Source organism: Heptranchias perlo, chromosome 8 (genome assembly GCF_035084215.1).
Source record: "Heptranchias perlo isolate sHepPer1 chromosome 8, sHepPer1.hap1, whole genome shotgun sequence".
NCBI classification, from domain to species: domain Eukaryota; kingdom Metazoa; phylum Chordata; class Chondrichthyes; order Hexanchiformes; family Hexanchidae; genus Heptranchias; species Heptranchias perlo.
In genome coordinates, this window is record NC_090332.1 from 87,729,482 (window position 1) to 87,744,353 (window position 14,872).

At 43.1% G+C, this 14,872-nt stretch overlaps 1 protein-coding gene across 2 annotated transcripts in view; it reads right to left on the reverse strand.

The window, feature by feature from the left end:
* aplf (aprataxin and PNKP like factor) overlaps positions 1–14,872 on the reverse strand; it is a 61,326-nt gene that overhangs the window by 34,993 nt on the left and 11,461 nt on the right. For both annotated transcript variants that reach the window (XM_067989472.1, XM_067989473.1), the window contains exons 3-5: positions 9,912–10,072; positions 8,408–8,621; positions 4,004–4,133 (exon numbers count right to left, since the gene is read on the reverse strand). In XM_067989472.1, coding sequence (XP_067845573.1) covers positions 4,004–4,133; positions 8,408–8,621; positions 9,912–10,072 — 505 coding nt within the window. The remainder of the gene's footprint in view (positions 1–4,003; positions 4,134–8,407; positions 8,622–9,911; positions 10,073–14,872) is intronic.

The following is a 14,872-nucleotide window of genomic DNA, read 5'->3' on the forward strand; positions in this document are numbered from 1 at the left end:
TTTGCAAAAAGAAAGCCTACAAGGACAGTCAGATTTGTTAAAGAGAAAGCTGTGAGGGCTTTCACCAAGGTGAAGAGGGTGGAAATGCTGGAGGATGGTTATAAACCATCATGTTTAAGTCAAGTAAGATGACTTACTGAGGTGGGCTGGCATGGTATATTCTTCATTTGGGATTATTATGTGAAGATAAATTGTACAGATTGAAGTGAGTGAGTCTAGTCATAACAGCTGTTCTGTATGATGACCTGTGGGAAAAAAAAGCAGCCGGCTTTATTTAAATGTTTCCCTGGTTCACCTTGGAGTGAATCATAGAACAATACAGCACAGAAGGAGGCCATTCAGCCCATCATGCCTGTACCGGCTCTTTGAAAGAGTGATCCAGTATCCCATGAATATCCCACTCAGGTCACAAGAGGATACTATTGATACACTACTGATTCATACTATCGTACAAGCAGATATAGCCCAGTGTGAGTTACCTTCCACAGGAGGTAATCAAACTGCTTACAGGAGTGGTTGACGCCACTGTACCCAAGAAGATACCTATGGCAAATCTGAATTTCTAACAGCCCAAATAACCCTGCTTCAAAAATTGATAGTTATCTGCAATTGAATGTATATATACAAAGAACAGAGTTTTAGATAATAACACTGGCAGAAATACAACTCAACAAGCAAAAGCAGCATTCAAAGCTTAATTAATGTAATTGATATGGGTACAGCAGTGTAGTGGTTATGCTACTGGACAAGGATACCAGAGATTTAGGCTAATAATCCAGAGACTGTGGGCTCTATTTTAGCACCCGCGATCGGGTGCGTTCCTGGCGGGGGGGGGGGCTACGAAAATCAGGGATTCCCGGGGCGGGTTGGGAGCCCCGCTCCAACCCGCCCCATTTCCGGGTTCCCCACTGACGTGCTGACATGCGCGCGCAGCCCCCGCACGTGGGACTCCCGCCGGCAATTAAAGCTGGCGGGGTGCCACTTAAGGTATTTCTTTTGGTATTTCAGGTCGTTTACAGACCTGATTAACGTGATATTTTAGGAGGGTTGGGATTTTACAAACAACTGGGACTGTTTCCCGTACTGGGGGATACACTCCCAGTTCAAATGGACGTGTTGCAGCCATCAGCCTGTGGCAGCTGCAAAGGTCCATTTGACAGGTGGGGGGGGGGGGAAGGGCGGGGGGGGGGGGTGGTGGGGAGACCCTTACTCATTGCAGGAGGCCACTCTGTCACTTTGGACAAAGTTTGGCCTCCACCACCCTCCTCCTAACAACAAAATTCACCAACTTGCAGACTTACCCCGGTGTCCAGACACATGTCCCTTCCTTGCGAACCCCCTCAGATGTACATCTTCCAGATGGGGGCCGCCGTAGCTGCAGTCATGACCTCCTCGGAGGGCGAACAGCATCACCAGCCTCGCCGGACACGCCATCTACCTCTGACACGTGGAGCTCCACAACACAGTGCTGTGACACATCCGCCTGCACAGCAGGAGGGAGGGCTACCGCAGAGAGATGCGTCGCAGAGGGCACTACCCTCGCCACAGGGTCCACAGACCGAGGCTCAGCTTCCTGGACCTCTCTGAGCAGCAGTGCACACGGAGGCTCAGAGTCACTCGACATGTAGTCGTGGACATCTGCAGCCTCCTTCATGCCGAGCTGCTCCCGGCTGGCCCGAGCACCATCTTCTTACCTGTCGCTGTCAACGTCACCACTGCCCTCAACAACTTCTCCTCCGCGTCCTTCCAGGGTGCCACGGGGGACATCGCCGACGTCTCTCAGTCGTCTGCACAAAAGAGCCCTGCAAATACACCTACACCCACTCTGCAGTGACACAATGGGTGGCATCAGGTGTGGGTCTTCATAGTGATCCTCAGGAAAGGGCATTATTGCACAAACAAGACAAGATTCACAAAGACGTGGCAGTAGTGGTGACAATAATATGTAATGTGAGTTGCTCAGAAATTAAATATAAGTAAAAACCATGACAAACCCTCAAACACCCTTGTGCATCCCCTTCATGCTCACGACACGTTTGCCTTACGCTGCCTACTGCACATATGTGATGCGTGCCCTGTGGCTGCAGCACAGGTAGTGGCAGGTTGAGTGAGGCTGGCTGTGAAAGAGATGCATGAGAGGGTGAGTATGAGATAGAGCCATGAGATTGTATGAGGATTGGGTTGAGTGGTAGTGGCGGGATGAGTACTGGTGAGTAAGTGCAGCTAAGATGAGGATGAGGTTTGAGTGGGTGTGAGGAGTGATGTGACAGAGTAGTGTTGGCTGTGCAGAAGGAGATGTGGGGTGGGGGCGGTGATGTGGCAGACGGAGTGTAGGGGAATGAGTAAGTGTACTCACTTTGGCTGACCTACTTAGGTCATTGCAGTGCCTCCTGCACTGTATGCAGGTGCGCGATATGTTGGTGGTGCAGGCGACCTCCTCTGTCACCTCGAGCCAGGCCTTCTTGGTGGCAGAGGCAGGCCGCTTCCTCCTGCCCGCCGTGGGGAAGATCTCTGTCCCCCCGCCCTCCTCCTCATCCCATCCAATGATATCTGGAGTGAGGCATCATTAAACCTGGGAGCAGCCTTCCCCCTGGGATGCTCCATGCTGTAATTTTTCCTATTTCTTGCAGCATCAGTCAGTGGAGGACTGCCCCTTTAAATAGAGCTCCTCCAGTTGACAGACCTTATTGCGCATGCGCAGTCTGCCTGCCGCGCAGCTCAGCAGCGGGGAACCCGGAACAAGAGGTAAGTGGATCCAATCAGCCTGCGATTGCACGCAGGGCAGACTGATTTCACCAGGTGCGTTACCAACGTGCCCAATCGCCCCCCCGCCGTGAACCCGCCGCCCTGGTAATATCGGGCCCTGTGAATTCAGTTTAAAAAAAATCTGGAAATAAAAAAGCTGATATGAGTATAAGTGACCATGAAGGTGTTGGATTGTCATAAAAACCCAGCTGGTTTGTCCTTTGTGGTAGGAAACCTGCCGTCCTTACCCGGTCTGGTCTATATGTGAGTCTAGTCCCACACCAACGTGGTTGACTCTTAACTGCCTTCTAAAGTGTCCTAGCATGCCACTCAAACTTCTGCAGTTCAAGAAGGCGGCCCATCACCACCATCAACTAAGGACGGGCAGTAAATGTCGGCCTTGCAAATATAAAAAAATAAATGTGAGAATGTAGTATACATCGTCTATGAGGATTAGGCAATTCCAGACCTATGACTTCAACCATTCAGAAAGTCACCGAGTGGCTTCATGAGTCATGAGTAGATAAAGGCAGCTCAAACAGAAAATGTTAAGCCGCTCCTACGCCAATAGGTCTATGATAAAAGACCATTCGCAGACCTCAAAAGAAAGAACTTGCACCTTTCAGGATGTCCCAAAGCGCTTCACAGTTAATGAAGTACTTTGAAGTGTAGTCACTGTTGTAATGTGGGGTAATGCAGCAACTAATTTGCCCACAACAAAGTCCCTCAAACAGCAATGAGATAAATTAGTGATGTTGGCTGAGGGATAAATATGAGCCAAGACACTGGGAGTGCTCCCCTACTTTTCTTCGAATAGTGCCACAGGATCTTTTACATCCACCTGAGCGGGCAGAAAGGGCCCCAGTTTAACATTTCATCCAAATGGTGGACGAGGATGTCACTTGAATCTTCCAGTAAAGTTTAAGTTTTAAAACTGTGATCCACATAAAGGCAGGTTTCTGAATCAGTTAAAAAAAATAAAATGTTACTCCAGAAACTATAGCAAGTTTGCACTTTGACGTTACTTTTCTTGGGGAAGCAGCACTGATGATATAACATCATCAACGTGGCAACACAAAAATGTTATACCAGCAGAAGTTCAGATCTGCAGGTCACAAAGAAAATGCTCAATTGCACAGCAATACTGGAAATTTCTGGGCTGGAAAGTGTTAAGTAAAAAGTCTTGCAACAAAAAGGAATTTAATAAAAATTATTTGCTGTTAATTCAACAGGTATCCTTAACAGCCTGCTGTCCTACCTTTCTTACTGACTTTAGAGGAAGTACTTTGTATTTCTGTTGTAACTTGCAGCATCCAAGCTGGCAAGACTCTTTTCCGCTTCACAGGGTTCAGTCGTGTATGGCCATTCTTGAGTTGCTCACTCTTTGACTATAGAGCATAAAATGAGTTTAATTAGCAGAGAACAGGTGAGATTGCCTCACAATCCATTTAATATTTTGCCTTAAGTGGAATTACAATGTTGCAACGATATTCAACCTTCCCGCTCATTTGATAATTACTTTACATCTCTAGTGCATTTCTTTACTTACTGTTTCTTTAGGGTTTTTTTTTAATATTAAAGGCAATGAAGAATTTGCAGATGTACAATATCAGGGATTAAAGTGCAGATAAGTTTATCACTGAAACTATCTGTCCAAACCCTTCATTCAAATGTCTATGTTGAACTACAAATAGTATAAGAAAGCCATTTATTGCTATTCTACCATATTTAAAAGCGCATCTCCCTTTCATTTATATTGAGACTTTCGGCTGTGGCAGTTACGTGTTGCCTTAGCACTGGCCCCAATTTAGCATCCGCCTCCTTCAAATGTAAAACAGACCAATGGTTTGCTGGTATAGTAAGATGTGGTGCTCTAAGGTTAAGGTTGATGCACATTGTTGGGGCAGAGAAGAAGAATCTAAACTGGACCTGGGAGTGTACGATGCTGACTGATAAAGAATGAAATGCTTTCCATTTCTTGCACTATCAACAATATCCTGCAGTTCACTGAATACAATATTCACAAAGAAATTTGTTTTTTTTTTGTGTGGGAACAGGCAGGAAGAGGGCAGAACCCCTTTAGTTACAAATGATACCAAGATTTTTTGATCCCAATTCTAATGCTTCATTGCTAACTGTTTATGTCTGAGAACCACGTAAGTGTACAGAGAAATAAAGCAGCTTTACTACACCCATATCAAACTAGGCAGTATGGCATTCAATGAACCAGAGCACCTCATTTCTCTTTTCTAGCAGGTGATGACTCCTTGCTGGGGTACTGTTCCATGGGTGCTGGCTGCCCTCCAGTACCTCGTATAAATGGTCACTATTCAAGTAGACATCTCAAGTTGGGGGGTTGTGAGGCTTTTCAACTGTGGGAGCATCACAACTGTGCCCAATCCCATCCTCACCAGATGTTTACACATACACATCTTGTAGGGATCACTGCATAGCAATCAGGACCTAAAATTGTGACCAATTTTTTCTTCCCTACCTACCTAAAAGCACTGATGCTAATTGAGTGTCCCCTCATCTGAGATGAGCTAGCTGGGTCTGTATGGTTCAGCAGCTCAATGGATAACTTTGCTGACTCATCAGGAGAGCCCTCAATACTTCATTTTCATCGCTCGTTAGAAAAGACTATTTGATCATTTAACAATAAAAAAATGTTTTAAAAACTGGACTGAAGTTGCAAAGTTTAGAACTAAAGGGAGAAGGAATAAAATGCATCTTTTTAATACAATTAGAAAGCTATCAGGCATTTCCTTCAGTTCCAAGGGTGTTAAATCCATACATCATGAAAAAAAATTAAACTACTTTCAGCTAGTTCACATAAAATTGGAAATGAACATAGTGGGTGATGTATATAATACTCCAAATTTCCCAATGCACCATCATTTTTACATAATGGAAAATAGTCATATTAAGAAATCTGGAAGTAACTTCAGGAGGTAAAAGGTTTAACGCAAAGATCCCAACTGCTTGCAGCTTGTATTTGAGGGGAGGGGTCTCTGCTGTTCCAAAGTGGGGAGAGGGCCAACTAGACCAAAGAACGCCTTCAGTATGATACAGGCCTCCCCAAGGCCACCAGCTTAACTGATACTATAGCGTGCCTCCAGACTCTTGTTAGACATCCTTGAGGATAGACATCATTAGAAAGTGACTAATTCATTGCTGAATCAACAAACTTCATTTCACTCATATTTCGATACCTACTTCGCTGGGAGAGAAATATCATTTGGGTTTACAAGGTACTTCCATCTGCCAGTTCTAATATAGGTTTACGTCCAAAATTCACCTATTTTTTCTTTCAGTTGCTGATCAACCTTCTGTGAATTTCCAGCGTTTTTGTGTTTTTATTCTGGTAGTTCATACTCAGCCCATGACTCTAAACATCCACCATAACAAAATCTAAAATCTAATATGGTATAGGATTTACTTAAAACCTTAATGATTAGATTTTAAAACAAATGCTTCAGTGCATCTACGTCCAGTGATCAGCCGGAGCCGGATCAGCATTTATAACAGTAACCTGTGGCAACCCAGTTTTACCTTGCATCACTGCACATAAAAATGCTAATCAGATTTTTTGATCATCATTTCATGTAAAATGTTAGAAGGCATGGTCATTTATTATTAAAACGCCACAGTGTGAGTTGATGATATTTACCAAGTTTTGTTGGTATTCTGCTGGTTTAAAATCAATTGCTGCACAGTATGATGCATATGAAAGAACAATGCCTGGGATTTTCACAATAGGTGTTCCTTTGTCAGTACTTATGCTGCGGTTGTCTGTGAGCCTGAGGGGCGATTTGAATTTGGAGAAACACTCTCAAGTCTAAAACTTTCCATCACAAAGTCCGTCTACTTCTAGCTCTGTAACATCTGCTTCTGTCTCAGCTCATCTGCCAATGTCACTCCAAGACGCGATTATTCCAATGCTCTCCTGGCCAGCCTCCCATTCTCTATGCTCTGTAAACTTCAACTCATCCAAAACTCTGTGCCCATATCCTATCCCATACCAAGTCTTGTTCACCCATTACTCCTGTCCTCGTTGACCTACATTGACTCCCAATTTCTCGACATTTTTAATTTTACAATTTCATCCTTGTTTTTAAATTCCTTCATGGCCTTGCCCCACTCTATTTCTATAACCTCCTCCAGCCCTGCAATCCTCTACAACTCTCCATTCCTCCAACTTGGGCCGTCTGTGACTCCCCACCTCCTCCCCACCAGTTGTGTAAGACCTACATTCCAGAATTCTCCACGTCCCTCTCCACCTTTAAGACCATTCTTAAAACCCACCTCTTTGGTCACCCTTCCTAATGCCTGCTTCTTTGACTCAGCGTCTATTTTTGTCTGATTATGCCTCTGAGGTGCATTGGGATATTTTTCTACATTAAAGGCGCTATATAAATGCAAGTTGCTGTTGTTGTGGAAATTCAACATGGTGATTGGAGGTATGTACTGAACACTAGCTTAGCTAAGCATTTTGCTAACCTTGAAAGCTCAAATTAAATACAAGAATTATGTTGACGGGACAATGCCACCCTCATAAGATAATGCAGGCAATTGTCATAAATTCAATTTCAATCAGTAAGTGATCTCTACATTGCAAAAACTCTTATTTCCAAACATTCTTACAAAAGACTATATAACCACTAACGTTTACAGCACAGAAAGAGGCACATTATTCCTGTGCTCTTTGCTACAGAAATTTAAAACCAAGCTAGAAACAATGTGAAATATATATCCTGCACAACAGGTCAATAAGTTTTTGAAAGGCATGTCACTGATTGGATGGTTTAGATTTGCAGGTGCAACAAAAACAATCTTACTTTCTGATTAGATGTTTTGAATATCGTCAGGAGAGTTTTTTTTTTATTCGTTCATGGGATGTGGGCTTCGCTGGCAAGGCCAGCATTTATTGCCCATCCCTAATTGCCCTTGAGAAGGTGGTGGTGAGCCGCCTCCTTCAACCGCTGCAGTCCATGTGGTGAAGGTTCTCCCACAGCACTGTTAGTATTATAGGACTCAGGGGAAGCAACACGGTCTCTTTAAACAAAGCACTGATAATCAACTTAATAGAGTTATATTAATAGCAATTAAATTAAAAACAAACAGAACCATTTAGTAACAACTTCTAAAAAAAATTAATGGATCCTACCCAAGTTGCTGTTCCTTGTGTTACTCCACACAGATGCACTTCCAGCAGAAAATCAATAGATAGCAATCTGCACTAAGAACCTCACTCGATTGGTCTTCTCCCTGGCCTAGGGAGCCATGGCCAGTTGTGACAGGCCCAACTAAGATAGTCTGCTTCAGCACCAATCAAAGCTTGTACCTCTGTTTCTCCTGGCCTGTATGAATCAATGCCACAGTACAGAATTCATTTCTCCATTCAACCCCCCGGGCGATTTAGTTCTTTTTTCCACAACACATTTGGGCACTTTAAGGTTAATGTGCTTACATGAGTTCCTGCAGACTAAGTGGAAACTCATTGAAGACACTATCAATTCTGAAAGCCCCAGTCTGAATCCCAGAAGATTCCAGGGTACCAAACATGCCCTTACTCAGCAGGCACATAGTATTAGACTGGACCGAAAGAATATTAATTGGTTTAGAATTTTAACAGAAAGTTTGCTAATTATACAATTCTTACCGTCTTCTCCAAAATGCTATTTGGTTCAAATGCGTTGGATTGCTCTCTGGAATGATCATCTGCTGTCACAGTCCTAGAAGATGTAGTGGGTTTTTCTGTATAACCCAGAAATATATTTGGCCCTTCGTTGGCCTCCCCTTTACCCATATGCAAATTTTCTGGAGAGTTGGACTGATCATCAGTGATATCTTCAAAATTTGACAACTCACTGTTTCTGCAATGCATTAATTATAAAGATGGCATAAATACATTTTCATTGCCTCAATTAAATATTGATTAAAAAAAAACATATCTTCTACATATCAATAAAAATTCCTAATTCAATTTTCACTGCAGGTTCTACTTACCGATATATTAGCCAATTTCAAGTTTTGGTGCAACATGAGAAACAAAATTTCTTTTCATGGTTTTCTTCAAATTGGCATGACCATTTAAACAGTTCCACAAAAAAGGTTCTGATTACAAAATACTATGGTCTGATAATCCCATTGGAAAAAATGTTTATAGATTTACAAATAATTCATGTTTAATGAGTAAAATAAATAGATAAAAAGGCTTTATATATTTATATCATGTCCAATTATAAGTTTACAGATATCTATTAATTTCCTCAAGGTATGTTTACAGTTGTTTTCATGTGCTGCTTATTCAGAGACACTGTTCTGTAATATATAATTGTAAACAATTTTACAACACCAAGTTATAGTCCAGCAATTTTCACCTGACGAAGGAGGAAGCCTCCGAAAGCTTGTGAATTTAAAATAAAATTGCTGGACTATAACTTGGTGTTGTAAAATTGTTTACAATTGTCAACCCCAGTCCATCACCGGCATCTCCACATCTGTAATATATAGTTATTTCTGTACTTCATTTAAAGGTTTTTTCAAGTTAATGTAGTTTTACAGTAACCAAAGTTGTACATTCCACAAATTTTACTTTAAAACAATATATAAATCCACGTGAACAGTACACTCAATATATTTCACTAACACTTAGGATCAGTAGATGCAGGGTAGGGAAAAGGATGGAGGAAGGGAAGTGGTGGAAAGGAAGGAAACATTTCTGGGCCAGAAAAGAACCATAAGAATCACACTTTCCATAGGCATTTTAAGTTTACTTTTACAAAACAACAAACTGTAATCTCACTGCAATGCTTATCCCCTACATGAACATCTCACGTGCTGACGCATAAGAACACCAGAAGAAATACAACAGAATACAATGGCTCAGGGAGAGAAGACCACATGGTTCATGTTTGAAAGATTCATAATGCTGCATACATCTCTCCAATTTTCCCAATTGCATTATCTACAATGCCATACTATGATAGCATGATCATCAAAAACTACTTTTCTAAACTTTATAACTTTTGGAATGTAAGGTCAAAAATTAGAAAGGTAACAAGGTTGCATTATCTATGAAAACACCATCCCATTTGGTGGAATGAATCCACAACACAGATGTGATTATTGTTTATTTGCTTCTGAATTAAAGAATCAGTCACCTTAAAGTCTGGTCAAAGCTGGAAGAGGTGACTTTATATATATATTTGTCTGGTAGCAGAGAAAAGCAGTCTCCTGGGTTCAGCCAGTGCCATTTATCTTTCTCCAGGGGTAGAAGATGGTCTCCACTTGAGGACTGATGGAAACATGGATTCGTGTGTATCTGGAACAAAGAACAAGAGAGATGACTAACAAATTAGTATTGATAAAGTTACTGACTGCAATCAGGTTTACATTTGATGCAAATTGACATCATAACAATAGCAACTGGTCAAATAAGGGATGAAGAATTATTTATTTTAATTAGATTTCAGAATACAGTTTAATCTCCATTATTCCCCACAATGGAAAGAATCCCTCTGGTAGATAATTGACAGACAGATAATTAATAGTCCCCAAACTTTGGTTTTATTTATATGATGCATTGGTATGGGAATGAAGACAAGTACAATACAAATGATAATAAATTGAATGTAATGTTTCTTGGGCTGTATGGTTGATTTCTGTCAATTGTCCACCAGAGGGATTCCTTCCATTGTGGGGAATAATGGAGATTCAACTGTATTCTGAAATCTAATTAAAGTAAATAATTCTTCACCCACCTCTGCCACCTTTCCCCAACTCCCTCAAGCCAATCCCACCTTACCTCTTCACTCTGCAGCTTCTCCCTCATTTCCCCTAGCCCTCACCACACTCAGATCCTCCATGAAGCTCCCATCTGTTCCGTTGTGCCCCTTCCAACCCAGCTCCTGACTACCCAACATCTCTTTCTTGGCCCCATGCTTTCCAACATTATCAACCTTTCCCTATCATTAACCAACCATTCAAAACCGCTATCACCCATCCTTAAAAAGCCCACCCTTGACTCCTATCTTCGCAAGTTGCCACCCTATCTCGAACTTGTTCTTTTCTCCAAAGTCCATAATTAAAAAAGAGAAGTTTGTTTGAGTAGGAGGCAATGAGAAAAGATGCAATAAACACACCACACTGGTAATACCTCCAAGGGTACAACCTGAAAATTTTGCAGCCATAAGAAAAATACTGATACTACAAATTCAGCCAAAATTATTCTAATCTCAACTGAATACATCTAACAAGTCCTAAACCACAACGGGATCGCACTTAATGCACCAGAGAATAAAATTCTTCACTCTACATTATCTTACTCTTATGTTTTATCAATTATTACTTATGAAGTTTATTTTCTCAGGACAATACCGGCTAGGATATTCTTTTTAAAAATTCCAACAAAGCATGGAGGTATTCTGTCACCTTGCCAACTAAGCCACCAGGGAACAACAATGCCCATCGATGCCCTTTCCATCAATGCCCATGAATGCCCTTTCCATCGTCTCCCCCCTCCATCAAATCATTGGATTAAAGACAATGAAAATCAAAAAAAAAATACAAATTTAAATAGCTCCTACTTTTACTGTTGTGCTTGCAGACACTAGCTCACCATCTACCACTGATGGTAGGAACAGATGACAGGACACAGGGACTGGGGTTCTCCACTGATGTGTTCACCAGGCTGTGATTTTTCTCCCTCTTGTTTTAATGGACAGGAAAATCGAAGGCTGGCGAGCACACAAACAGAAAACCCCAACCCAGAGGTGTAAATCTGTGACTGCAGAGAAGTGGCACTCTGTTCGTAAAAAAAAAGCAACTAAAATGGTTTGAATTTGCATCTCTGTAAGTAAGTCCAAAAAGGTCCAATTCAGATCACTTCAGGTTTTTGTTCCGCTCAGGTGATTTGCCCACAGCTTTTACTTCAGATTCCTAATTGCTATAACGTTGACACTTTGAACAGCAAAGCAGGGAATCCCGTAAAAAGAATTTTTAAACTTTAAGGATTTTTGTTATTGTGCCAGAATCATGCTGCAAACATGTTCAATATTTAATATCAAATATTTGATTAAGATCCCATACAACTAGAGAAATGTAAGTAGCACACAATGTACCAGAACAACATTTATTGCTTTAGGGAATGGAAATATCAAAATAAGACAAAAATTTCTGATAGTACTAGTTTCTGATATAGTTTCCCTATCACGTCTCCAAATGTTTCGTTTTTCAGTGAAAGTGATTCCTCTGAAATACCCATGCAAACCTCAAGGTTGCATTATACATTTTCAACACTCTACTCGCACTCATCAGTTTTTCCCCTAAATAACTTTATTTTATTGTTGTTTTCCACAACCATTTACACAATTCCCTAAATAATGGTAGAAAGCAGAATTCATGATTCTTTGTGCATTCCACGGGCAATGAGCAGATATACAACTATAAAGTTCTTCCTATATGGGCAGGAGTGCTATTTGGCAGGGTTACGATCTATCCTACACAAGAGGCTCAGGTCACACAGGAAAGGGTTAGACAGCTAAAGGATCTATTTGGGAACCAGACTGGAGTAGTGCCTAGAACCTCAGGTGGCTGAGAGGTTTTTTTGGGGGGAGGTCGGGGGGTGGAGGGGGTGTGGAAGCCTGGGATCTGCCAGAAGTCTCCTTAGGGATCTATTTGGCTGCGAGGGCTTTGGGTGGGCGATGTGGCATGAAGAGAGGAAGCCTATACTGATGTTATCCTGACTTCAGGTACAGCCTGTGCATTACTTACGATGTTTCCAAGATGTTCTAATGGCTCTTTGTTGCAAAACTGTTGAGCCAGAACTCAATTAGGCAGCATCTGGAACAGGAAAAGGCTTGGGAGCATATGCATCTCTACAGTGTTTGCTCTCCGTGGCAGCAAAATTGGCAGGCCGTTCCATCTGTTCAGACGTGCGTTAATATGCTGAAAAGGAGGGGGAGCAAGTGCTTTTTAGTAAAGGGCTCGAATTTCAGGCATCAATGTTACCCGTGTGCATTTGAACCTGGCTCTGTCCATGCAAAAGGAGACATGCCTTCAGTTTTGGAATAACTGAGTGAGTTAATAGCCCTAAAACTGTCCAAATTCTGCAATGATAAGCCAGTTATAGTACCAATTATGCTCCATGGAAAAGCAATTTCAGTTTTCTTTTTAGGTGTCAGCTTTGGCTCAGTGATAACACACTCGCTGCTGAGTCAGAGGTTGTGGGTTCAAGGCCTACCCCAGAAACTTGAACACATAATCCAGGCTGAGACATCAGTGAAGTAATGAGGGAGTGCTGCATTGTCAGACCTACTATCTTTTGGATGAGGCGTTAAACCGAGGTCCCGTCTGCCCTCTCGGCTGGACTGAAAAGATCCCATGGCACTATTCGAAGAAGTGTAGGGGAGTTCTCCGGTGTGATCAATATTTATCCTTCAACGATCATCACTAAAACAGATTATCTGACCATTACCTCACTACTGTTAGTGGGACCTTGCTGTGTGCAAATTGGCTGCTGTGTTTGACGCTATATTACAATAGTGATTCCAATTCAAAAGTACTTAATTGGCTGTAAAGTGCTTTGGGATGTTCTGAAGTCATGAAAGGCACTATATAAATGCAAGTTCTTCCTTCAAATCAATATAAAACAGTAAGTATAACTCAGGAATCAAGCTGACAATCTGGCTGTGAACTGCTTTAACCATGAAGTGGAAGACTATTTCCTGGAAGTAATCTCACAAAGCGTGGGCTTCACACCAGGTGCACTATGACTACAACTCCGTACAAAGACAAATTTAAATATCCCTAGGTGGTCCAATGATGTGAAGCAGGATGAAATGCTGCTTCTGATAGATTAAAACATTAAAGAGAAAAATGGAAACAAGAAAGGAAAATTTAATATATCAAAATGAAACACAGAAAAAGTAACACTTAAGTAAATAAGGACTAGATGATGCAAGTAAAATACTGACCCTTCACTTCTGGGGTCTGGCTTCAAACCTAGACCAAGCACCTGAATTAAAGTCTCCTTTTTCTAATGGCAACAAATCTGAAATTAAAAAGGATAACTTCAACTGATTTTTTTTTAAAAAATGAGCGAGGGTTCATAACACGACAACATTTCACACGTTTTGGTACTATGTTGGTATCTCACATGTGCAATATTTAGTACTGCATATAGACATCAAGCTTGCCTGCTAATTTGCTGAATCTAACATTCTTTGGGGAACAAAACAGCCTAATACATCGAAATGAAGAGTTGCCCAATATCCAGACTCACTTCGAAAACTCAGAGCTCAGCATTCAAAGTTCACTACTTTGGCACTCACAAATCACACCCTATGGGGTCAATTTTCAAAGGGCGGTGGGATGGCAGCCGGGGGGGGGGGGATGGTGATTTGCGGGCACCAAACCCGGAAGGCAAGTAGGGGGGTTGTGATCGCAACCCTAATGAGGCAACTGAAGCCTCTTCCGGAGCTGCAACTCCGAGGGGTTGGGGGGGTGGGGGGGACCGTTGCATGAGAGAATGGTGGTGGGGGGGGGGGGGGGGTCGCGAGACAAAGATCGGAGAGACATCATTCGGGATGACGGACGTAGGAGAGACGTCGTCGGGGGGGGCGGGGGGAAATCGGGGAGACGTCGTCGGGGGGGGGGGGGCAGGGAATCGGAGAGACGTCGTCGGCGGGGGGGGCGGGGAATCGGAGAGGAGACGTCGGGGGGGGGGGGGGGGCGGGGAATCGGAGTGACGTCGTCGGAGGGGGGGGGGGGAATCGGAGAGACGTCGTCGGAGGGGGGGCGGGGAATCGGAGAGACGTCGTCGGAGGGGGGGCGGGGAATCGGAGAGACGTCGTCGGAGGGGGGGCGGGGAATCGGAGAGACGTCGTCGGAGGGGGGGCGGGGAATCGGAGAGACGTCGTCGGAGGGGGGGGGGGCTGGGAATCAGAGAGACGTCGGAGGGGGGGGGGGGTCGCGAGACAAAGATCGGAGAGACATCATTCGGGATGATGGACGTAGGAGAGACGTCGTCGGGGGGGGGCGGGGGGAAATCGGAGAGACGTCGTCGGGGGGGGGGGGCAGGGAATCGGAGAGACGTCGTCGGCGGGGGGGGGGGGGGGGGCGG